Below are 25,780 nucleotides of genomic sequence, written 5' to 3'. Positions count from 1 at the left end.
GAGAGCCTGTATCCTGTGGGGTGTTCCTACACCTCCTCTTGCCCCTACAGGTGTATTTTGACATCCCAGATCATTCTGCTGGTCAAGGGTGTTGCTGCCAACAGCAGCTGGCATGGATCTTTTATAGCAGCAATGATCCCACATGAGACATTTATAAAATAGCCACATCATAGAGAAAATGGCTTCCTAATCCCCTTGAAAGGCTGGTTTATCCCTTTAAACACAGCTTTATGTCCCTTCTAAATGCAGATTGGCTTTTCATCTTCATTCCCTTCCATTCTTATCCAATATAACTGTGCATCTAGAGAGAGAGGAAAATTGAGTATGCATTAATTTAGCTTGGCACAGTAGAGCATGAGTAACCTAGAACTGAGTTCAAATAGTGCAGATGGAGCCAAAACATTTAAGTGATTTTGTAAGCAACACTCTATCAGCTTATATAAGAGTTTCATTACAATTTATATTGCCAAAAAATGTTATGTTTCCCAAGATAATAGCTTATTCCTTATCAGCTGAGACTGGGAAAACAAGGTGGTGGTTTTTGATGTACTGACACAGACTCTCAGAAATCATTGGCTCATTAACAAGAACAATCCTTGAACTCTCTCAGACTGTCCCAGTCTGAAGTTTGGATCTTCTACATAAAATTAATGTGTATTACGTCAGGAAACCACAGGAAATGCTGGATATATGTGGTTCACCTTGCCCAGCATTCTGCTTCTGATAGCAAAACCCAGCACAGAGCCTTCACAGGCACCTCCCATCCAGTGCTAACAAATAATTCCCAGAAATGTTCCTGGTTTCTTCTGGCAAACCCCTGATAACAACCAGCTTGGTGCCAAGGCCAGTTCTTGACATCATATTCCAGAGTCAGCTGCTGAAAACACCCCAGATCCTTGCATGTGCCTTTGGGAACATCCTCACATCATTCCCCACTGCTCCACAATTACTTTTTTCATGGAGCAGAAAAGTCTTGACGTCTCCCACATTTTCCTTCACTCTGACTGCAGTTTTCAACCCAGGGTTTGAAATTCCTGGTCCTGCAGTGCCACTTACTGGACATTTCTGTTCACAAAAGCATGTGCAGCAGCTCTTCATTTATTCAGTTGATTCCCAGGGCTAATTTTAAATGGAGAAAAACATAAAATACACCAATGTTCACTTAGGAATACAGGAAAGAAATACAGTAAAGCTGATTTTTTAGATGAGGCAGTAATTGTATAGAAGAACAGAAATCCTCTTTTTCTAGTCAGTGAAGGGAAGTATTTGCCCTGTAATAGTCTGGGAATTCTTCCAGGTGGAAACATGCAGATGGATAAATTCATCCCTAGTTCAACAAATGCATATGGGAGTTTGCAGGATTTATTAATATATCCCTTGGGAAATAAGGCAGCTGAAAGGAATGTATCAAAAGGAGCTGGGGTAGGGTTTATTTGATTAATTCAGACATACATTTTTAATAGAGACAAAAACATTTTAGTGTGAAAATTAGTGCAGATGAAGAAAGACATAGAGTCAGAGGTCAGATATTCTTTGTGACTACACATATTCACCTTTCAGTTGGTAGCTCATGAGTAACTGGTGGTAATTGCCCAGAGCCATCTCGAGCCTTCTCAGTATTCACGGCAAAATATCAGATTTGTTACTCAGCAATGGGAGAAATGACTCGTCCAGTGAAACAGAAGTTATGTAGCTGTTCAAAACCATCTGCACTGAGCACAGAGCAAATTATTAACTCATGCAGCTTTGCATGTAGTGACTCAGAGAAAGAATTTAGGTATTTATATACCCACATTAAATACTCTGCAAGCAGAATTTCAACTGTGACGTGAAGAAGAGTCCATGTGTTGTTTTAAATCAGATTAACAAGTTGGTATTGTTGGCATACAAGAAAATTATTACAGGCAGAACACATCAGTCCTCAGAATGCAAACCATACAAAACAACACCAGTTATACCCAAAAAAAACTAATTTATTTCTCTGCACGACATCCAGCTGTTTCTATTTCCTGAACAAAGTGTTTTTCCTGCTCAGTCATTGCCCTGTTTTTAGCAACAAGTGTTATGGCCAGATACCACCACAGATGTGTCAGTGTTGGATCTGTCAGTGGTCATGGAGACTGGGATCTGACTGACAGGAAATTAAACATTAGCAGGGAAATATATAAATTGTGCACAAATTTTGTTGTGCCACAGGGGAAATAGAACAGGAGACATCTGAGATGGATGTGGCTGTATCAGAATGAAGGTTGACAATTTTTTATTGAAAATCATGAACTGAGTTGGCTTTCAGTTAAAACTGAAAACAAATTCCAGCCTACACAATTCTATTTTATGAAATACTAGATATATATATATATATATATATATATATATAATTTCATAGAAGTTGAGTATCAACAGCAAAGCTTTCATCAGTAAGTGCAACTCCACAAACATCGATACTTGGGTAGAGTCACAGTTTTTTAATAAGAAATTCCCATTCAGTATCCTGCAATGAGCAGGGAGAGGGAGGTCAGTCCTGTATCCAAAGAGCTGAAGACCAGGATTGCTCTGTTTGCACAGCTGCCACTCCTCCAGGGATGAGACCTGTGGACAGAGCAGGGACCTTACAACTGGAATTTCAACAGAGGAGCTGGGCTGGGCTATAGATGGCATTTGCAGTCTGTCTCTGTGTTATTCTGGTCCACAGAAGAGCTGAATGAGCTCCATTTGTGTGCTGTAAAGGAGCTGCAGCACCGTGGTGTCTGCAGTGTCCCACTGCTCCCAGGGGATGGGATGGGATTTGGGATGGGATGGGATGGGATTTGGGATTTGGGATGGCTCAGCCTGCCCCGGCCCCCAGCCGGTACCACCCCAGTTGTGGCCCTGCCAATCCCAAGGATTCCCATCACGGTGCTCCCCCTGTGCCCACCCAGGACACCGGGAATTAGCAGACCCTGGGCATGAGTGAGCAGGTGGCACAGGACTGATGTGAACCTCAGGGGAAGTAAAGAAAACAAACTAGAAGGTTTGAAATTCCAAAGTGTTTCTACTGTCACAGCAGCCCACCCATCCCTGGGAATAACAGAAAGGAGGAAAAGGACAGCAGGGAGGTCACCATTTGTCCCTGTGCCAGTTTCCTCCTCCACAGCTGCATCCAGAACGTCCTTACTGGGTGCCAGCAGCTTTGAATTGCTGAAATAGAGATGGAAACACATCGCTGAGAACGGCTGCCTTCCCAGTGCCCACAGCACAGCCCAGGTTTACGGGCTGAGCCCGGCTGAGGAAGCGATGTCCCGGTGGAGTGTGAGCAGGGGGTGACAGTGACATGTGGATACTCCTTATCTGGCTGCTAATGCACTTTTTTTCTTCTCTCTCAGGTGCCAGCACTGTGACAAGACTCTCATACTTGAGTGACCTTCAGAGCCGCCTCCTGAGCTGACAGTGCTGCCCTCACACACGGCAATTTATTGTCCCACATCTCCAGGTTTGGGGGCTTTAGTGTGGCTTGGGTTTATGACAATAACCCTAAAACAACAATCCCAATCCAGCAGGGAGGAGACTGATGGGAGACCTCACCACGGTCCCTGTATGGCCATTCGGGGCTGGACTTATGATCCTTGGGGGCCCCTTACAACTCAGAATGGGCTGTGACTCTGATTCTGTGATTTTGTGGCCGGCAGCTTCCTCAGGAGGGGCAGCACCGATCTGTGCCCCCTGTGACCAGTGACAGGACTGCGAGGATCGCTGGAGGAAGAACAGGAAAAAGTTCTTCACTCCGAGGGTGGCTGGGCTCCCCAGGGAAGCCTAACAGAGCTCACAAAGAGTTTGTTTGGCAAACGCTCTGGGCACACGGTGGGATTGCTGGGGCTGTGGAGGGAGGCCGGGAGCGGGACCCTGACGATCCCAGCGGGTCCCCTCCAGCACAGGGAGAATATTCCATTAAATATTAAATATTCCATTAAACAATTAACGGCAGTAACTGCGCGAGTAAACGCGAACCTCCCTCAGCCAAGCCGAGCCGGGCCGGGCCGGGCCTCCAGAGCGGCCGAGGGAGGCGCGGGCGGCCCCGGCGCTGCCCACAGCGCTGCCTGGCCCTGCCCGGCCCCGCCGGGGCGGAGCGAGGCGGAGCGGGAGGGGAGCGGGGCGGCCCCGCCGCCTCCCGGCCGCTCGCCCGCGGTGCCGAGCAAGGCTCTTCCGGGCAGCGGGGCAGGGCGGCGCGAGGCCGGCGGCCGGGTGAGTAGCGGGCCCGGGGCCGGGCAGTCCCGGCGGGGATGGGCTGCTGCTGCTGACGGGCGGAGGAGCCAGCGCCGGTGGCACTGCCAGGGCTGTGCTGGCGACCAGGCAGGGACCCGGCTCCATCTGCCACCTCAGAGCCACCCCCAGCCCCCCGTGTTGCTCTATCCCCTTCACAGGGGACCGGCTCCCCGTGTCGCCTCGGCCCCTCCGCTGAAGCCCGGCCCCATCTGTCACCTTTATTAGCCCTGCAGAGGCCTTGAGCTGTTTGTGAGCTCTTCCCTTCTCTGGGGTCCAGCCCTGTCTGCCTCCTACAGCCCCTCCTCAGGGACACAGCCCCATTTGTCACCCCAGGCTTCTCCTCAGGGACCCAGCCCCATTTGTCACCCCAGGCCCCTCCTCAGAGACCCAGCCTCGCGTGTTGCCTCTGTTACCCTGCAGAGCCCCTGATGTGTTTGTCACCCTGTCCCCTCCACAGGGTTCCAGCCCCATCCATGTGCCACGCTGTCCCTGTGGAAGGTGGACGCTGGCAGTGTGGGGTTGTCACAGCCCCCTCCTCCCAGCACACATAACAGCTCCCCGCTCCCAAAACCTGTCCCTGAGCAGTCTGTCCCCTGAGCAGGGCTGTCTGTGTCACAGGGATTGCGTGACAGCCGCACAGATCCCAGGCCTGCAAGAGACGAGCCTCCCTGCTGCAGGATCATCATTTCCAGGGGAGGAACACGCCAAATAACTCCAAGGTCAGACACCTGGTAGTCAGAGACAGAATTTTAATTATGAGTATTCATATATTTTTTTAATTTATTGAATTATAAATAATCGATTGTTATTATGCTGGTGGGTGGGGTGAAGATAGGCTCTGTACCAATGTGAAATTAAAATATCACCTGGATGGGAAAAGATACATGAAATAGTCAAAAAGTACAGAAGAGGGCCATGAGCATAACTGGGGTAGAGCCAGACTGCAGTTTATTGGTGGGGGTTAAAACACAAGGAGCAGAAACAAGCAATCAGGATTGAAATAAGAGGTTGCACTAACCTTGGCTGGCAAAGGAGGTTTGTTTTCCTTAATGTGAAGTTGAGTTGAACACGTGCAGCATCTCTGGACGTGCCTCATGCAGCAGGAGAGGAGGTGGCAAAGCAAAGCTGACAGAGCTGAGCTGGCTGCAGAGACCTCTAACATCTGGAACTGGCTTTAATGCAGAATGATGAAATCTCTGGTCAAGTTACACGCCAAAGATGGCTCCTGTTTTGAGGAGAGAGCCCCAGCAGCAGGCTCATCTCACCCAGGCTGCTGCTTTTGTTGCTAGGCTACAAGTGGGATGTACATTTATAAGCAAAAAAAAAAGAAAAACCGAGCATCTTGTAGTGCTGCCATGCTTTGCCTTCTCCAGCATTCCATTTAGGATTGTAAGAAAAATCATAGTGCAGACAAAGATTTTCCTCCCGCCCCCGACGATTGAAATAGGCATTTTACTGGTAGAAGGTGCTTTGGGAAAGAAAAACTTGGCAAGTGGCTTTAACATTTGGTGTAAGAACATTGCATCAGACTCCCAGTCATCAGCTGTGCTGCTTATTTCAAACTATGGCAGCAAATGTACTGCAAACAGAGAAATTCCGCTGCTTACAGACCCTGGTGAGTCTCACATGTGCTCTTTTGCCGCCACACAAAAATGCTTTTTCCCCCTGAAAGGTCTATTAGTTCTTCCCATTTGAACTAATTAACTGCCATGACTGACATCCCTGGAGAAGGCCTTGTGTTCCTTTCTTTGCCAGAGCAATTAAAACTTGGATTTGCCTTTCTGCTGTCGCTTTGCCAATGTGTTGTAGTTTTAAAGTAGAACAGGTCACTTTTTCCTAATCAGAGGGAGGTTTATTTCCTGTCTTTTCTCCTAAGCCAGCATAGCAGCCCTCTGGGTGGGCATTGTGGAAAATTGGGCACTGGAAAAGAAAAATCTCGAGTTTGTCTGGACAAAGGAGCCCCAAAAAAGGAACAATGTGTTACTTGAGGAATAAAGAGGCCTAGCAGGACCCCAGAGTATTTCTTTATCAAAGTGGCATGGGAAATGTTTCAGAAGAACTCAGCTCTGCAAAAACAAGCAGCTGTGGCCACTTTGGTTTACAGAGAGAAGGAAGAAGAGAAGCTGTTCTCCCCATTTTATAGCAGCAGGTACTTTTCTCAATCTCAAGGTTTTCCAGGCTGCATCTCATTTCCCAGAAGGCACTGACAGCTGGACATCAGGTTGTTAAGGGACTGCTTTAAAGGATGGAGATGCAGGGGCTTAAGTGTGTCAAATCATATTTTTGTCTCTCCCAGTGAGTGTGAAATAGCAGCAGCACCTGGCTCTAACTTTTGAACTATTCCTGTTCTAAAGAATCCTAAAGGATTCTGTGAAGAAAGGGGTTCTGCTGTTACCTTCTATTTTTACTGGGTTTTCAGGGAAGAGCCTCACTCTTGTTCTTTAAAAAAAGAATTCTTAGTTGCCTCTAGAAGCTTTTGTGGGTCATTGTCTGACCTGAGCACCTTTACATTACCAGAACTTATGGGTCTAAATCCTGGTAAAGGACATCACAAAAGTTAAACCTTTCTTTCAGCATTTTTGCAGGCTGATTGGAATTCTGTTTTAAGCTGGATTACCCAGCTCATCCCATGCTTTGTAACAGAAGGTTGCAGGTTGCAGTTTGGGAGTTGGGTACCAAGAAGTCAAATGTCACAGTGAGCATTATCACAATTATATCTGCTCTACTTTGGGATGTGGAATTCTCTTTAGAGTTCTCTGTGTGTTCACAGTCACATCATGGTGAAATTCCCTTTTCTGTCACTGTAGTCGCAATTTTAGCTTCTACTGTAAAGAAACCATCAAAAACTCTTAATTTTGGAGCAGAGCTTTTCAGGGCTAGGGTTAAAATACAAGTTGTTAGTAACATAAGAAAATATAAATGGTTCCAAGGAAGGTGACAAAGCTGCATTTCGTCTTTTGTGCACTGCTGCATGAGTTTAAGTTGCCCAGAATTTCCTTGATCATTTGCCCATCTGGGTTATTCAGTCATGCAACACAGTTTAAAATAATCAAATATCTGAGTTGTTAAAAATTTAATTAAATAGATTAAATAGTCATTGCTACTCTTCTAGCTGTTGCTTTGGTTTGAAAAGTGATTGCATGACCTTCAAATGTTGTGTTTGAAAGATGAACTTTGTAAAGGAACTCCTGACAACTCCTGAATCTGCATTTTGTATAATTGCTGCAACTGCTGCTGTTAACCTTTAAACAAGGTTTAAAGTCTTCTGCAAATGCTGGATCTGTGGAAAACGTAGCCTTTGTACCAAAGCTGTTGATCAGACTTTGTGCGGGTTTTGAATGTAATTGTTATGTTAAGGGAAGCCACCCTCACTTATTCTGAAGCCCTTTATTCCCCCCAGTTAATATTAGTATTAAGCTTTAAAGCATGAACTGGCAGATGAGTCCATCTGATCAGAGAGGGCAAGAAATTTGCTGTGGGCAGGAAAACCAGGATACCCAGGCTCTGTCCAACATGCCCTTGGACACTCCAAGGATGGGGCAGCCACAGCTTCTCTGGGCACCCTGGCTGCCTCAGCACCTTCACAGGGAAGGATTTTTTCCTGATATCCAATCTAACCTTGCTCTGGTTTGGTTTGAAGCCATTCCCCCTTGTCCTGTCACTCCAGGCACTTGTAAAAAGTCTCACTCCATCTTTCTGTGACTCCCTTCAGGCACTGCAAAGCCACAGTGGGGCTGAACAATCCCAATTCTCTCAGCTTTTCCTCACTGGAGGAAAACACAGCCATGAGTTGAGGAAAAGCTTTATGAACTCACCATCACTTATAACTGATAACTGACTCAGTTATTCCAATTAAAAACTTGGTACATAGGGGGAGCCACACATGGATAATCAACCCTCTGTGTGTGTGCTGGGGACACAAACAGTGCAAAAAAATGTCCCTGGTCATGGGAATGCCACCCCCTGGTATTGTTGAGTTGATGCTCAGCCAGGCAATCCCACAGCACGAGGCAGGATTTAGCTGCTCTCCTCCACAGGCAGTTTGGATCCAGCTGCTCTGGTTTGGAAACAGAAAGGGTTCAGTGATATGAATGTGCCAGAGAGCATAGTCCATCCTTTCTTGCTGATTTAATTTGCTGGGGAGCACAGCTGCAGGGTTTCCAGGTACAAGTGGTTCTATTAAATTCCTTCCTAATTGGTCTGTTATGTGAAACAGTGGAAATATGGATAATTTTCTCTGTTACTGCACGTTTTCCATGAGAGTTGTGACTTGTTTGAGTGCTTTACAATGTCATTCTTTATCCTTTCCAGTACTGCTGATCCTCCTGTGTGAACAAAACCTCAAAGTGACATTTCAGTGTGGATTATTACAACTGATGTGTTTGTAAAATTCATTTTGTTTCCCAAATCCCCTGTAAATGGCTTTGTTTGTGGAGAAGAGCGATTGCCTGAGCAATCTTGCTGCTTCCACTCTAAAATTCAAGGTGCTGTTGGTTGAAATTTTTATCCTATTTTGGGATTAGTTGATATTTCCTGGATAGCAGGAGGTGGGAACAATAAATTGAGGTGTTTACATATATTGGCACCTTAATTACTTAATTAATAGATAGGTAGCTTGCCTTCATTAGTTGATTGTAACAAAGCAAACAGTTTTATCTTTGTCTTTATCTTTATTGTGCTTTTGCTTTCCTGTTCTCTTGCAAACTTTCTACTTATCTCAAGGTTCAGATGGGTTTATTTAAATTTGATTTATTCCTAATGTCCCTTATTTTTTCTGTACCCAATTCAATTACAGATAATGAGAACTTAAATCTTGGGCACGCTTAGGAAAATTAGATCACTGAAAGTAGTGGAGTTCCACCCTTGACAAAGCATTGTAGTTAAAATAATAATTAAATCTTAAGTAGTTTTATTTCAGTGCTTTTTTTATTGAGTGTTTGAATGGATTATGCAAACAGCAACTCCCCTCTGAAATTGTATCTGAAAATTAAGGTGACAGGTAGGTAAAAATAGTGTTGCAGAAACTTAAATTGAGGGTGTTGCACTTATGTCTTACAGTTTTACAGTCTCACTGTTTAAATAAAAAATTAAATTTTAAAAAGCCAGATAGTTTATGGTGATGACTCTATGGCTGTTAGACAATATATTGATGAAACCATTTTTGTGCAGTCACCACTTTTACTTTGTAGTTGGATATTTTGTTTTATGAGGGGATCCCTTTGAGGTATACCAGCATTTTATTAGCTTATGGTTTTGCTTTATGGGATTTATTTCCCTTTTCAGCATTCACTACTGGGGTCTGATAAGCTATGAGTAGAATCATGCAGTCTCTTTAGAGCAAGAAATGGGGTTTTTGTTGTAAGAACATTTTGCTGGAAAGCTTCTGAGGTTCCAGGACAGAAATTCCCTGGTTCTCTTAGGCACTGTTGTAACAGGTCTGTGATTCAGAGTCCCGTGATGGACAAACCCAGCCACCTTTTTTACTTCACTGCAGGTTTTATGTGCCTCCAAATCATATTATTCTCAACTTTTTTTTACACTTACTTGTGTGTGTGACATCTGCTCTTTCTCTGTGGGCATTGGTGATCTGACTGATTTATTTTAAGTTCTTTAGAGCAGCGTTGTTCCAACTTACCTGCTAAAAGGGCAAGCAGCCACATCACTGAGAGAAGAAAATGAGTTTGTGTACTTAAATAGCTGTCACCTAAAATTAAACCCCTTTTTGCAGGAGATTTAACCCTTTTGTAGGGTGGGCAAGTGTCCCACCCCCCATCCTATGCAGGATTGAATGTTCTTTATTAGGATTAGTAATAGTGAAGTCCATGTTCTCTGTTCCCATCTTTCTAAACAGACACATTTCAAGAATGATTTTTTGTTGTAGCACATGAATTAATGGATGTTTTCCATTTTTCCTGCTAGGTTGCTTTTTGCTGCTGCAGCAACTCTAACCCTGCTTTGTAGATTTACAAGAGGAGAGAGAGAGACCAAAGCTTGTGCTGACGTGTCTCTGGTAGCTGAGTCTGGCTAGGGTGGATAACAGCAGGAGGAAGGCATGGAAACATCTGGGAAATCTGTTCAGGGATTGGTCCCTCCACAGAGGAATTGCTGGGATCAGTCCCTGCCTGTTCCTCTGGTGCTATTGCTGGCCCCTGGGGCAGAGCCTGGACCCTGCTCTGACCCTCTCTGCTCCCAGGGACAGGCAGGGACACCCAGGGACAGGCAGGGACACCCAGGGCTGAGACTCCTCTCCAGGCTCAGCACCCCCAGCTCCCTCAGCCTTTCCTGAGATGCTCCAGGTGCTCCAGGTGTCCATGTCCTGAGGACCCAAAGCTGGACGCAGCACCCCAGAGGTGCCTCAGAGGTTTGGGCAGAGGGTCAGGATCACTCCCTGACCTGCTAAAAATGCTCTTCCAGGATCCTGTTGGCATTCTTGGTCAGCAGGACACTCTGCTGCTCATGGAGAGCTCATTGTCCAGCAGGACTCCAGAGCTGCTCTCCAGCAGGTGCCCAGCAGTGCAGCTGCAGGGGTTTATTTCCCTCCAGCACAGTCTTTCTGCTGCTTTAGTTTCCTGCCAAGGTAGTAAATTCCATCAGCACACCTGGGTCAGAGAGTAGATAAAGTGGGGAGGAGTAAAGACAGGATGTGAATGTGTTTAATCTCCTGTGTTCTGTACATTCACCTTTTCTGATTGTTTCACACTGAAACAATCCTGAATTGAACCATCTGCAGTGAAGGAAGATCCTTAATGTTCAGATTTCTTATTGCTGAGGGACTTGGGTTTGTGGACAGAGGTATCAGAAGTAAATAAAGGGAATTCACACAGAACCCAGTAGTGTATATTCTAATCAAAGTGAAAAGAAAAATTATCTGGAATTAAAAGAAAGAAAAAAACTTCTGTGGATGCATTCCTTTATTCAGCATTTATTAGACAGCTTTAACTAGATTATCATAAGCTATTCTAAGCAGCTTTAATCTTTCTTAATGAAACAGATTATTTAATTATAAAAACATTTACACTTGAGCTTTCCTGCAAATAAGGGAAGCAGTCACAGAACCAGTTACCAGCCCTAATGCCCTGATTTTTATCTTTATTTTGGTGGAAAAGAGGGTTTGAATAAATCAGTGTACTTGCCTTCGTAGGGCTTTGCAAAACCAGCAGTTCCCATTTTAGACCAGAAGATGGACTATTAATTCACAACACAGCTCTGTTCACAGGAGGGTGTTTTTAATGGCAAAGTACTAAGAAAAGGAAAGGAAACCATAGGAGCATCTCCTGTTGAGATGCTGTGCATGAGAAATCTGTTCTCCAAATCTGTCCTGAGTTGTTTTTCATTTCCATGATCTGTGTTCATCCTGCAGTGCCTGCTTGAGACATGTACACATGAAGATAATCCTGCTAATAAACTGAACTTAATAGTCAGGGAAATGTGAGTGGAAAAAGGGGAGAAGATTTGTTTCCCCTTCTTAGTATTGTGGCATCATAGAATCACAGAATTATTTGGGTTGGGAGGGACCTTAAAGATCATCTAAAATTGGATCTTTGTTTATAAATATATAAATATACTAAAATGGATTTCTATAGATCCAATTTCTTTCTGCCATTTGAACGAGCATTATTTGGAGGAGGATTTTTTTTCTTGTTGTTGAATATGTTGCAGAAATTTCTTTTAATAAAGTTAAAATCCATATGCTTGTGCTATGGAGAGGTTGTCCTTTTTTCATTAGATGTTAAAGTAAACTTGGTCATCCTGAAGTAATTTTTACTTTTCTGGGCTTTATGCCCCATTAATGCACAACTCAGTGTCCTTCATTTTAGTTCTTTAACCGTCTTTGAAATATCATTAGGAGATCTGGTCATGTGTTCATAATGTAGCAAATTCTTACATTATATAATCTCTGCTTTGTGAAAGCATGGCTTTAGAGAAACAACATTTATTAAAATAAATTGGTGGGTTTGTGTTCCTCATTTTTGGTTTGTTTTGCTATGCCAGACAAATTAACTGGATTTTTTTTTAATATTTCATCTGTCACTGCACTTTATAGCACTTCAGACATCTCTTGAAATGTTGATTTCTCAATCCCTTCAATGCATTATTTTCCACAAACAAGAATTCATCACTGAAGTAAAGCATTTTCTGATTAGTGTGTTGTTATTTTGTATGTCAGTTTATTAATAAACTTCTCTGCTTCCTTTGCATCTACCTCACCCTCAGGTATTTGTACAAATGTACAAAATTAAATCATATTTGAATGTTTTGGGGCACTGGACAGAGAAGCATTTCTGTAAACTTATCCCTTTAAACCTCCAGTCTGCAAATTCTTTGTTGTTTGTTCTCTGGGCTTTTTTACTTTAATGTGGCCACTTTTCATCTTGCAGGTTCTAGCTGCATTAGGAAATGAGTGGAATTTTGCAAATGTTGCTGTTTTCTTGGCAGAGCTTTTGAAGATGGCACCATCAGAACATATCCCATTAGATATTAATATCAAGGAGCCCCGATGGGATCAAAGCACTTTCGTTGGACGAGCCAATCACTTCTTCACTGTGACAGACCCCAGGAATATTCTGTTATCTGATGCCTCACTGGAAAATGCAAGAAAAATTGTGCATGATTACAGGTATGACTACTTCTACTGCTGGCCCCAAAAATCCAAGTCAATGATAGGTGATATATTTAAAAGGAAATATTTAAAACACTGTATTCATTGCAATATTTCCTATTCCCACTTCAGAGCTTGAAATCCTTTTCTTTTAATCAAATTTGCTAATGAATGGGGAAATTATGCCTCTCTTAAAGGTTCTGAAGCACAGAAGTGTCTAATTCTGAAAATAGTTAATATGACAACAAAGCTTAAAAATTCCTCTTATGTGTAGCATTTGGAGCAATTGGTTTCTTAAATACCCTCAAAGTGAATTTTCATAGTTCCACATTAATGACCTCAGAGATTTTGGCTCTGCATTTTAGCTCTAACACCTAATGCAGGTTTGAGTCAACAGACTAACCCAACACAACCACTGGTGGGAGTTTTAATTCTTTTTATTTCACCAATCCATTTAAAAGCTGAAGAATTTCCACAAGCTCTTTGAGAGTCTCGAATAACTTAGGGTGAACATCCCCAAATCATCTGATGTCACATTTCTCACAGGAGTTTGCAGCATTTTCTAACAGTTGTGCTTTTTGCTGTTGTCTTGTTTCTCAACCTGTTCCCAGACAAGGCATTGTGCCACCTGGCTTGACAGAAGATGAGTTGTGGAGAGCAAAATACATCTATGATTCAGCTTTTCACCCAGACACCGGGGAGAAGATGTTTGTGATCGGCCGAATGTCCGCCCAGGTCCCCATGAACATGACTATCACAGGCTGTATGATGACCTTTTACAGGTGAGAGGTAGCAGTAAAACACATAAAACATTTGCCTGTGAATTAAAACCAATGTTATTATCAACAGATTTATTGTAAATATTGTGAAATGTGAAATTTTGCTTCCTTTTCCTCGTCTCTCTCCTCATTCCCTCACGCTGATGAACGGTTCTTTCTGAGATAAGCCCTTAGCCCTTCTCCTTCAGCATCCCACTTTCCCTCCAACTGGGAAGTGTTCCAAAATCTGTGTGGAGGACAAAGAGAAGGGGATCCCTGGGAATTTCCAACCTTACTGGCATGCAGGATGTTCTGTCTGCCCCGTGAGTACTCGGAATGCTTCAGTCTGGTGGAGTTTCTGCAGCTCCCCTGTGATCCCTGCATTTCCTCAGTGGCTCTGCAGTCTCCAGGAATGAAGCCCACTGAAGCAGAGCCAGTGCTCTCTTAGCAGCCTGGATGTCAGAAACACTTCTTGACAGAGGATGCAGGAACTGGTGGGAGCTCAGAGCAAACAGCAGCAGCCTTTTGGATGCTGAGATTGTACAGATTCCTGACACACCTCTCAGTTTTGGATGGTGTTTATAAAAACGTGTGTGCTTTAAATTGCTGTCAAGAATCAAACCCCCAGCACAGCTCCCCATTCCCAAGCACTGCTTCCTGTTAACTGCTTGTTCTGTTATTGTCTGTAAGACTTAGAGAAGCTCTCTGCCTTTTCTTTGCATCATTCTTCAGGTTCAAAACTAGGTGATATTTAAATTCTTCTCCTGGAGTAACTCTGAGTATCAAGTCAGTATCTCACTGTATTGTTTGATTCAAATAAGCAAGAACTTCTGCATGGTTACTGTTTGCAGTGGCTTTTCTTGATTTATCATTTTTTCATGCTGTTAATTCAACTGTGAGTTTAATAATAATCATTATAATTGTTTCTCTTTTCAAGAACGACTCCAGCAGTGCTTTTCTGGCAGTGGGTCAACCAGTCCTTCAATGCTGTAGTAAATTACACGAACAGGAGCGGGGATGCCCCCATCACTGTCAGGTCAGGCACTGAACCTCATGATTCTGATAAGTTTAGAAGTTGCTCTCTGATGTACTTGAGCATGGTTGGGCATTAAAGTTTGAGGTGAGACAGGGATAAGTTTTTCCTTCTGTACTAATTATTAATTTGATAAGCACAGATGAGAAGTCTGAGAATGGCAGAGCTGAGATCTCCATTTCTGCCATTAAGGACAAGCCTGAGCACCTTGTTCAAGAGCACTTAACAGGGCAGGATTTAACAGGAATCTGTGTTTCAGGGCTCAGTCAACCATTTGCAAGTTTTTCTGATCAGTTTGGTGTCCTGCCAGGATATTTCTCAGCTGATATTTTGTGGGGGTCTTTAGTTTTGTCACTGGGCCACCTTCTCAGTGCCAGCACACACCACACTGAGGGTTCATTTACAAAAAGAGATTCCTTCAGCTGGTTTGTGCTTATTTCTACTTGATGTCTGAAAAAGAGACTAAATAGATGGAAATTTAGGTTAAAGAAACAGAAAAAATCCCTGTGAGGGTGGTGAGGCCCTGGCACAGTTACCCAGGGAAGCTGTGGCTGCCCCATCCCTGGAAGTGTCCAAGGCCAGCTTGGATGGAGTTTGGGGCAGTCTGGGATAATGGGAGCTGTCCCTGCCTGTGGCAGAGGGTGGAATGGGATGAACTTGATGGTTCCTCCCAACTCCAACCATTCTATGATTGTATGAATAGAAAACTGGAATTGCAGTACTTGACTTTCTGGTTTTGGGGCTGACTTGCTTAAAGATGCCTGGGAGCAAACTGAGGATTCCAGCATACAGAGACCCCTCCTAGCTGGGAAGTATGTAAAGTGTGGTTTGGGGCAGGTTGGGTTGGATTTGAGTCTTTGAGCATGGCTGGTTGATTATAATTACTATTATAGACATGGCCTTGGAAATCCAACCTGATTTTACTAGGTTAAGCAATTAGGAAATTAAATAAAGAACAAACCCTTCAAGGTGTTCATTCAGATACATGAGAAAATGCTGAACAGGCAGCAGTGCACAACCAGCAGAACCTGATTCAGTATTGCAATGTGGCTTGAATATGATTTTTACTGCTAGTGAAATAAAAATGTTTAATTCAGTGTTCCATTTAGATCTTCCATCCCCACCTTATTACAGTAGCACTATTTAACTTCTGGAGGGGAATAGCTATGTGTGTAAAATGTAATTCTTTTTCAAAGTGACACCAATGTAGCTGTGCATGTGCAAACATTTTCATTTCTGTTTCAGCCAGCTGGGAACAGCCTATGTTTCTGCCACCACAGGTGCTGTTGCTACAGCCTTAGGACTTAATTCATTAGCAAAGGTAATTTTTTTCTCTTCTTACTAAACTGTGATGTCCTCAGTTCACAGCTCATTTCTCCTCTGGTTTATCTGTGTCATGCACAGCTCCCACTGTGGAGTTGTTATGGCTGCTCCTTTCTTTAGATCCCAACTTTATTTTTTCCCTGTGGAGATGAGTTTATGCATATCTGTCAAACAGCCCATATTTGGTTCATTAGACTCTATCTAATAAGGTGCCTTTTCCCCAGTTTTTTTTTTTCACATTTCAAAGCATCTAATAGCACTTGATAATTAATTGGAGTTTTAATTACACTTCCCTGTGATGTTACTAAATTCAGAATGATTTTGCCACTCTCCTGCCACTGCTCACTCTGGAGAGAAACATTTATGACATTTCTTGTTTGAATCTTGTTCTACCTCTGCCCCACCAGTGAGTTTTCATTGAATTTTAATGTAAAGGGAATAAGTCTGGTCTGTCATTAGCAGATGAAGCATTTCAATAAAAAAAATGATTATGTACATTTTTATTTCCCTTTTTTCCCTCTCTGTGTTTTCCAGCGTGTCTCTCCTCTCGTAGGGAGGTTTGTTCCTTTTGCTGCTGTTGCTTCTGCCAACTGCATCAATATTCCACTAATGAGACAAAGGTAGGAAAAAGAACAAAGATCACTCATGCTGGAAGAAAAGATGTTGTTCAGTTGGTAGATCAGCAAGTTACTAAATAAAGCACATTTTGTATTTTAGCTTGTTTCAGAACCTTGCAGACATCTCATGCAGGAGGTTTTTTGTAACAGATGTAAAATAGAACATGCTCATTTATCTTCAGATAAATATCCATAGAGTTCTGCAGTCTTGGATCTCAGAAACCAATTATTGGTTCCTTCAAAACTTTGATCACATGGACCTTTGGAAAAACAGTCATTTCAGAAATGGTGCTTGAAATCTCACCTGCACAACTTAGTCATAGAAGTCAGGCTCTGCAGTTCTGTTTAATCATTGAGCTGACAAAAATATGCAGTTTGTCAGAAACAAACTTTTTTTCTGTGTTGTGATTTGACTAGGAATAAGAACACTTCTAGGGAAAAGCAAATTAAAAGCATTCTATTATAAACACAAGGTTATGGGCAGAAAAGGGAATATATAGACTTTACAATGGAAGATGATCTTCCATTGTATTTTATCTTTTGTAAAATCTGAAAAGTAAAGGCAATCCTGAGTATATTTGCTGTTCTCTCTGCTTCTCCCAGTGTGAGTTTAACAGCTAACCCTGCACTTGAGCTAAAGATCTAACAGAGAATAATGCAGTTACAGAAACAGAGTTTGGTTTGTGCCTCCTTTTATACTTTCAAGTATATCCTTCATGGTTGAAATGACAGCTCAGACTAGAATGCCAGGGGGGAATTTTCACAGAACCTTCTGTTTCAACTCAGTGAAAATAATCTTCCTGTGTTCCATGAGCTGTCAGATAGGACAGATTCCACTTCCAGAGCAGTCCAGAAAATTCCACTTTTCTGAATTAATGTGTGAAGGGACCTGTCCCTTCTGTGGAACACAGGAAAAGCACATCTCCTTTCTTCCCCCTTGGAATGCTGTGACCAGACTTCAGCAGCAGGCTGCTGTTACAAGTATTCAGTTGGTAACTTCTCAATATGTTTTTCCTTGATCTTTCTCTGCCTTTTGATTTTATTTTATTTTTGTGCCAAGGAGTGTTACAAACAGAATCCCTTAGAAAATAAAATAAAACACATCATTCTTACAGTTGGCAATTTTAAGGGACAAAGATAAGGTAACAAAAAATAGTGAAAAAATAAATCCACATCCATTTCTGCTTTATATTTTACCTCTTATTCAACAGGGAACTCAAGTTTGGAATTCCTGTCACGGATGAGGATGGAAACAGACTGGGTGATTCATCCAAAGCAGCTCAGCAGGCAATTGCCCAGGTGGTGATATCCAGGATTCTGATGGCTGCTCCTGGCATGGGTAAGGATAAGTCCTGTGCAGTCCTGATTAACAGTTCCTGCTGTGAGAAGGAGATTCAATTCTATCCAAGTGATTTTCCTCAGGGTCCAAATTACCTTACAGCTCCCCAGGCAGTGTTTGCCTTTCTGTTCAGAACTTCCCCAGGGAAATGTGGGAACATCTCAGTCTGTGACACTGAGCTGCAGCAGGAAAGCTCCTGGGATGCTTGTGCAGAAGAGATACAGATAGCAAGGGAATGGGAGCTGCTCAGAGTTGGTTTAGGTTCTCTGTAAGTGCCAAATTACTGAGCTCAGGTTTAGCTACATATGAAATTTTAAATTTGCTTATTGTGGGAATTCACCTTTCTGAATACCTAGCCAACTGGCGATGTGAAATGAAAACTGAGTGAATGACAAAATGCTGTGACAATTGTATTGTGGTATCAGTTCACCTAAACAGAAAATGAAACTAAGTGCTCTCTCTCCAAGGTTAATGCCTTTTTTTATTTCATTTGCAGCAATTCCTCCCTTCATAATGAATACCCTGGAGAAGAAAGCCTTTTTAAAGGTTAGTCTTAGATAATCTGTCTCTGTGTATTTCATATCCTAAGTTAATATTTTAATGAATTTTAAATACTTCCTGAATCTTCATATTTGCCTCCCAAACACTGTGGGAGGACATCCCTGTAGAACTTGCTTTACAGCTGTCGCTTTCCTTCTGCATTTCGTAGAGAGAACTTGGTTCTTTTGTCACAGTGCAAGGTAACCTAGAGAAAATAGGAACATTCTTGTTACTTTTATAATTGTTCTTAGAATGCACATTTCCTCCTGTGAAATAAACCTTCCTTGTACTGAGCCTTGGATTACAGTTTATTGGGGAAAAAAGAACATTTTAATAATGCTGGTTTTTTCAAGATAGCAGTAAGGAGGCTTTGTTTACCTGCTGTAGTAGCAATCTGAGTTTGGAAACAAAAAATTATGGTAAAAATCTCTTTAAAATTTACTGAATGTAAAGTGCAGAGTAGGCATAGAATGGACTTTCTTTATCAAAGATTACTTATTTCCTATATTGTTTTTATTCTAATGTAGTGTGAAGCCCCTGGTCTTGGTAAATTCATTACCTACATCAACATTGTGCACTGTGTGTGCATGAGAGTGTAAAGAACAATAATGGAATTAGTTAGAGTTGTCTAACACAAGGGAAAGAATATTCAGGTGAGGAACCCTTTAATTCTTTACCACTGAAGGGAGTTTCATCCTCACTGCTGATATCACTGATTTAATTACTTGGTAGCTCCAGGCAAAGCCTCTGCCTGTGAGACCCACCCAAGAATCCTAAGAAAATCTGTCTCCTTCCTGTTAGAAAAAATTAGGAAAAACAACAGACCCTGCCTTGGAAAAGTTTGTGTGGGGGCAAGGAGGACAAGCAGGGGAAGATTTTGTTTGGAATGGTTTTGTTTGTCGAAGATAAAGCTTTCTAAAGGGTTTTAAATTTTATCTCTGATTGTTTCTTCCCTTTGTGTCTCTTGTGCAGAGTGAGATTGCCCAGTCAGACACCCCATTTGAAATTGTTTCTGTATTTATAGGGCAGGAACAGATTGCTTGGGGTGGTTGTGGCTGACTCATCCCTGAAAGTGTCCAAGGCCAGGTTGGAAAGGGCTTGGAACAACCTGGGATAGTGAAGGGGGTGGAACTGGATGATCTTTAAAGTCCCTTCCAACCCAAACCATTCTGTAATTGTCTTCCAATCTTAAAACTTCTTTTTCCCTAAAGTGCTTTGCTTCCCTCCCACTTGTTAACAGAAAACACTTTTGCTCCCAGTGTAAAAACAGGAAACGTGGCATTTGAGTTTCAGGCTAAAAATCAGTGTGTGCTGCTTTTATCTCCTGGAAGAAGTGAGCCTGCAGGGCATCCAAACACACCACAACTTGTGATACTGTGATGTTCTTGAGAATGTATTGCCTGGAAAATTAACCCTTGTTAAAAGAAATCTAGGGAAAAAATTATTTTGTATGTATTTGACATGTGAGAAATGTCACAAAGCCATTGCCTCAGCTGACAAATACATGACATTTGTGAAGAAGGTGCAGCAATCCTCAGGGTCTGGAGACAAATACTGTTATTTTTGTGTGGTGTCATCAACATAAGGGTGTTGTGAATTTTTCAGATCAGCCAAAATGAGCGATTTCTGCAGTGACTACTCAGTGGTCTCTGGTACCATCCTGACCGTTTATGCTCACCTGTCCTCTCCCTCAGCCTCAGAGACTGAATGCAGGTGAAACACTGCTCTGCAGGTAGCCAGTGGTAACACCTGGTAGAGATTAGTATTAAACCCATTAAGGAATGAGCTGCATTTTTAACAAGCAGCTTCTGCATGTCCTCATGGAGTTTGAGAAGCACCATCCCATCCCAGCACTCCAGCACCATCCCCACACTGCTTTACTAACTCAGCCTCTGCTTCACTGCCACTCTTGGAAATAATTCCTGACTGCTTGCCAAAGCCTATTAAGCAACACACAAGGCCAAAAAATGGTTGTGAAATGATAAAAGAAATGAGAAAGCTGGCCTGCAGTAAGGCAGAGAGAAGGAAATGCTCGTGGAATGCTGGTCTTGGAGCAGCCTGCCATGCTCTGCTGTTTGGGTGAGATGTAGGTCATGTAGCCCAGCTCATCCCCCACGTTCTGCAGTGCTTTGCACCAAGGCACTGGTGTGAATTAACAACATTCCCAGAAGGTATTGCTAGAAGATGCCTCAAGAATGTTCTTGGAACACAAGCACATATTTACTGCTTCAAAAAGAAGTTGTCTTGAAAAGGTATTTTTATCTGTAGAAGTTTTTTTGCCATTGGTTTCAGCAGCAGCTTTAGGGTCTGTTTATGTAATTATGCAGGGTAGCAGTAATTGATTAGGCTGCATAATGTCTATTTTCATTATCTCTGTGGCCCCTTCATTGTCCTGACCAGCTCTGTGCAGAACCAAGTTATTTTACCTACTGCAGCAGGAGGATCCATAAAAAACCTTACCCTGAGGGTTTATAGATTTTCCTTACAGGTAACTTTCTCCTAAAGAAATAAATTGTGTTTTTTCCGTAGAAACTTATGAAAATCCTGATCAACATTAAAGTTTTAGTTTATATTACTACTCTTACACTGCTTTAGTTACAGTTTCTCTTCTATTCTGCATATTGCATTAACATCCAAGTTGATTCTAGAAGTTTCCTCATATAGCCTTGAAACAAGCTCTGAAATCTTTTAATTTGCAACTAAAGTCTGTATGGAAAACGGTCACAAAACCAGAGCAGAGAGTCTTCAAGCATTGTCTTGAATGTCTTATGCCCTGGAGTCCTCCATGCATTCCTAATTTCACTGTCATTTCATTTAATTTTTTTTTAAAAACAGGCATAGCTGGCCTGGGAAAACTGAAAGATTTTTAAATCCAACAAAGAAAAGAGGCAGTTAGAGAAAAGCCTTATGGCTTTTGTTTGCTTAATTATCATTTCTCCATTTTCTCTGTTTGCACTAACCACTAAAATGTCATAAAGACATCTGGAAATTAAATCCTAATTCATTGGGAACTGCCTTCTTCCACAGCTAAATGATAGTTCTGTAACACAGTGAATTCTTCTGCTCTTTCTCTTGTAGTTTCTCCATTTTCTCTCTTTGTGGGGGTGTGCAGACTGCGTTTGAATTTTGTTTTATTGTTTTATGTTGTTCCCTGAGCAATTCCAATTCTTAATTCTGACCTCCCAGTGTTACTTTTTCCTCACCATCTTTCTGGATTAGTGAAGGCTGGTAACAGTTTTGAAAAATAAAGACTATAATTCAAATCAAGTTGGCAAAAAATGTTCCAGCACATAAACTCCCTGTTCTATTAGACACCTCTCTCTCTGTCTCCCTCTTTAATATCAGTGACTGGCTCTGACAAAGGCATGAAACCATTTATTCCTCTCAGGGCCCCTTCCAGCAGCCTTTTCAGTTATAAAATTGTATTTGGGGCTTTTCTGTTGCATACCTTGTGTCCCACACCCTCTGCAATACACAGCATCCCCTTCCATCCCTCCTCAGAGACACTGCAGGGTTTGGATTGTGTTCACCACCTCTTGGCATGGACTCTCCTTGGGTATGAAATGAAAATTTGGGGTGAATTTATCCCAGCTGAAGGTCAGATGGAGGTGTTTAGAGAATGCCAGAACAGCAAAGCTCTGCTGCCTTCAATCTTTACCCTTCTTGCTGTTGTTTCTGTCCCCATTTGTTATCTCTCTGCAGGTTATTGCTGAATTGCACAGTTCTTCCTGCACTCATTTCTGGATTACAGATTGACTCCATGAAAAAAAATAAAGAAAACAGAAGCAGTTTTCTACATTGTTTCTTCTCCCTCAGGCTCTGCAGAAATTTTACTCCACACAAGCTCATTTTCCCACCTCAGACACTGCTGTGACCTCCCTCAGCCCTGAGCTTTGTCCTCCTGAGCTTTCTACATTTCCTTTGTCCATTTCTACCCTCAAACAGTGCCCAGTTTTTGTTCACCATTTTCTCCTCTAACTGCTATATCTTGAGAAATTCTTGCAGACATGGTCTTCATTGAAAACATCATCTTCTGTATCAAGTGATTTTTTACCTCATGAGCTGTTTTAAAATTCCCCTTGTCTCCTCATGTCTGTCCTGCCTTTAGTGGAACAAGAGGCAGCAGTGTCCACTGAACAGCTCTGGGTTTACTTCATTAATAATGATTTACAACTAAAATTTTACCAATGAGAGAGGGTGGATTCCTAAATAATTTAAAAGCCTGCAAAAAAAAAATTTCTTGGCATATATTCAAGTTCTGCAAAAGTTACAGAATTAACGAGGAATATGCTAAAAATGCATCCATGGGTTATGTGGTGCTTTCTCAGCTTTGTTTTCCCAATCCTTCAACCCTTCTTTCCTTCAATAAAAGGTGAACTCTTGCAGAACTGGAGTGTTGCTACAGGGACAAGTTCCTGCACATCAGGGGGAAATCATATGACAGGAGAAAGGGCTGAGAGAGGCAGATTTACATCTCCCTTATTTCTGGCTGGTGGCTCTAGGTGCAGGTTAGAACCATTTGAAGCCACCAAAGGAAAGGAGCTGGAACCAGACTGAGCTCTTCCTTGGAATGCCTGGGCAAAATTCCCTGTGCCCTGCAGAGGTGTGGCAGCACCACTCCAAATTTCAGCTCTGTTCCTACTGTGGGCGTGTGAGAATCAAAGCAAAGGCCCAGGAGCAGGTCTTGAGTCCAACAGCCACACACTCATTGGAGTTCCTGAGGGATTTTCACTTAGGATCACTGTGTGCATTGATTCCCCTGGGAATTTCCCTGCTCTCAAACTGGAGCTCAGCATGAAGCCACGCTGGTCAGGGTTCTGCCTTCACATCTCAGAGGTTTTTAGGTGCAGTCTGTCTCTTAAAAGAATTCCAGGAAGGTGGGAAGCAGGAAGAAAAGATTGCACACTCACTGTGTGTTGTTTTATTTTCAACAGAAATTTCCTTGGATGAGTGCTCCCATTCAGGTTGGATTAGTTGGAATCTGGTAAGTGATTTCTTTGAGTTGGGTCTGCTATCTTAAGAGATACTTGCAGAGTTTTGCGCTTCTTTTAAAGAAAAGAAGGTTGAGAGAGTTACTGAGGGCACAAGCAGTTATTTCCATCTCTGTAACTGATAAAATATCATGTTAAAAACAAAAAAGCCGTTAGCAGGGAAGAAGCTGCCAAGAAAAAGCAGAGGGAGGGAGAAAGGGAGTGGCAAAAAAAGGAATGTGGCAGTTTGATTAGAAAAGATGCTTTGGCTGCTACCTCTAAACACTCAGTGGAATCTCATCCTGGAGGTTGATAATTCTGGAAACATTTGGTTAATAGGGTTGAATTTTCTGTGTTCTGGCATTTTCTGTTGCCCTGCACACAAAAGTAAAATACTGTAAGGACATCAAATTTTGGAGCATGGCATTAAAATATTTAGTGCTATTTGTAGGTAAGCAATTTCATAAGGTACAGTGAGAAATAAAAGTTACATAGCACTTTGTGGAACTTTACCTCACTGTGTACAGAAAACAAGAAAGCTTTTTACCTAAACCATGCATAAGATTTTTGAATTCTGTTTTAGCACTCTAAATATTATAAATCTGGTTTTGTCTCTTCTAGTCTCGTGTTTGCAACTCCCCTGTGTTGTGCACTGTTTCCTCAGAAAAGGTGGGTACTACAGTGAATTGTTCTCACTTTAATGTTTTTCCAGATCCAGTCATGGTGCTGCACACAGACACAAACACAAGGTCATTGCCTGCTCAAGCACAGTTTTAATTCCCATATAACAAAGGTGATAAACAAGAGAATATACAGAAAAGTAATAACTATGTTATTCATCAGTAATATATAATAGTTGTTTACAAACCCCAGCAGCTCAAGATGAGTTCTATACAATATATTCATGTCCAGTAAGGTTATGGATGCACTAAATACAGTCAGAGCCCATTTTATTTTCAGCTGGAAACTCTTCTAATTATACAGAACAGCACTGGACTATCTGTGCTCATTTGTTATTTGATTAATATTTTTCCAGACTTTTGCATCAATACAGAAATAGCTCAGTACTGAAAGCTGTCTTAGAAACAATATTGATTATAGCTGAAATCATGATGAAATTTGAATGATTACTTAGCAAAAAACTTAGCTCACTTTGGTATATAGTATGGACAGGGCCTTAAACTCAGCTGTCCGTCTCATTTTAATAGTGGTTGTCTAAATTCAGCAAGCTGCCAGATGTACCTTAAACAGTCCAAGCTTGAGCTGAGTCCATTAAAATACTGAACAACTAAGGCAGCTTTTGACTTCCAGAAAACAATGGCCAATTCTCAGTGTTGTTTGGGTACAACAACAGCCTGACACCATCTGTCTCCCTGCTTGGCCTAGGACAGAGAACTCTGGTAAACAAGTGTCTCTAGGCTACCTGGAGCTGACTTGACAAACCAACCCAGCACACATGCTACAGTTCTTGATTTTAGCAGGGCTCTCCAGTTCAGAGGAAGATTAGACCTTGAACTGTGCTCAGGAAATTGCAGCTGTTCAATTGACCTGGCAGCTTAATTTACTGTGAACCAGCTCTCATAAAAACAAACCTTTTATTCAACTGAATAAAAACATGTAGGCCAATACATTATATTTAATAAAAACCCTCTTAGGAAGGTTGTTTCTATTGCCAGCAACAACCTGAGCAAGGAAGTGGATCCTTACACTCATGGTAGTAGCAACAGCCATGTCCTGACTCCATAGAACACTGCACTGCCCTTGCAGCAGGGATCCATGTGCCCTGGGCTGGGAGCCTGCTTCCTTGACAGGATGTTTCAAAAAACACTTCTGACACTGTAGGAAGTTTAAGCAGATGCATTGTCCATCTTATTTTCCCTCCTGGTGCTTGTTTGATGTAACCCCTTTACTGTTTTTCTTTTGCTCAGTTCAATGTCGGTGTCGCGCTTGGAGCCAGAGTTGCAAGCCAGGATCAAAGAAAAGAGCCCTGGCCTAGAACGTGTGTACTTCAATAAAGGATTATAATTCAAGGAAGGCAAAGTATCTTCCAAGGAGAAACTTATGAACTTATTTTTTGAATTGTGTGCCAGCATTGACAAGAACACACCTTGGTCTTGTCCTTTGTTAAACAAGTTTGATTATCTGCGTTGTTTTACAGTTAAAGACTTTCCTCGGTGTAGTGGTTAAATTACATAAGGTCACTTTGTCCACTTTGGTATTGATTGAAAGTTTAAACATACATATCCAGAGATGTTTACATAAGCTCTCAAGCAGCTACAATAACAATAAACAAGCGCACAATGAAAACCAGATGCTATTATATTGGATTTGCCACCTGTTCCAGTAATAGCGGGGCAGGGAC

General features: G+C 42.2%; 1 protein-coding gene and 1 long non-coding RNA gene across 4 annotated transcripts; one reads left to right on the top strand and one right to left on the bottom strand.

Moving 5' to 3' along the window:
• Positions 1-2,366: 2,366 nt before the first annotated feature.
• Positions 2,367-7,136, bottom strand: LOC117003169. 2 transcript variants are annotated; one of them, XR_004419480.2, is made up of 4 exons: positions 5,258-7,136; positions 4,811-4,967; positions 3,101-3,177; positions 2,367-2,589 (listed from the first exon to the last, which is right to left on the bottom strand). It is a non-coding gene; the product is annotated as an uncharacterized LOC117003169 (long non-coding RNA). The 2 variants fall into 2 exon arrangements; XR_004419479.2 differs by having other exon boundaries at positions 2,367-3,177; positions 5,258-7,119.
• SFXN1 (sideroflexin 1) lies at positions 4,869-25,728 on the top strand. Of its 2 annotated transcripts, XM_033072838.2 has the most exons (11): positions 4,869-4,958; positions 12,676-12,856; positions 13,450-13,620; positions 14,534-14,632; positions 15,875-15,950; positions 16,487-16,572; positions 17,781-17,908; positions 18,405-18,454; positions 23,383-23,432; positions 24,040-24,087; positions 25,347-25,728. In XM_033072838.2, the coding sequence occupies exons 2-11, from the start codon at positions 12,687-12,689 to the stop codon at positions 25,441-25,443; spliced, it is 975 nt and encodes a 324-aa protein (XP_032928729.1). In that variant the 5' UTR covers positions 4,869-4,958; positions 12,676-12,686; the 3' UTR covers positions 25,444-25,728. The 2 variants fall into 2 exon arrangements, 1 of the variants encoding a protein (XP_032928729.1); XR_004419478.2 differs by lacking the exons at positions 24,040-24,087; positions 25,347-25,728 and adding an exon at positions 20,054-20,161.
• Positions 25,729-25,780: the final 52 nt, after the last annotated feature.

The sequence above is a fragment of the Catharus ustulatus genome, chromosome 15, assembly GCF_009819885.2.
Source record: "Catharus ustulatus isolate bCatUst1 chromosome 15, bCatUst1.pri.v2, whole genome shotgun sequence".
Lineage (NCBI taxonomy): Eukaryota > Metazoa > Chordata > Aves > Passeriformes > Turdidae > Catharus > Catharus ustulatus.
The sequence above is the reverse complement of the archived record's forward strand: the minus strand, read 5'-3'. Positions and strand labels throughout refer to the sequence as shown.

Bases quoted from the DNA above. Each gene is read 5' to 3' on its own strand.
- SFXN1 (XM_033072838.2), top strand. From the start codon at position 12,687: ATGGCACCATCAGAACATATCCCATTAGATATTAATATCAAGGAGCCC. The intron at 16,573-17,780 runs GTAGGAAAAAGA...CTTATTCAACAG, and splicing joins ATTCCACTAATGAGACAAAG to GGAACTCAAGTTTGGAATTC. The intron at 18,455-23,382 runs GTTAGTCTTAGA...TATTTTCAACAG, and splicing joins AGAAGAAAGCCTTTTTAAAG to AAATTTCCTTGGATGAGTGC.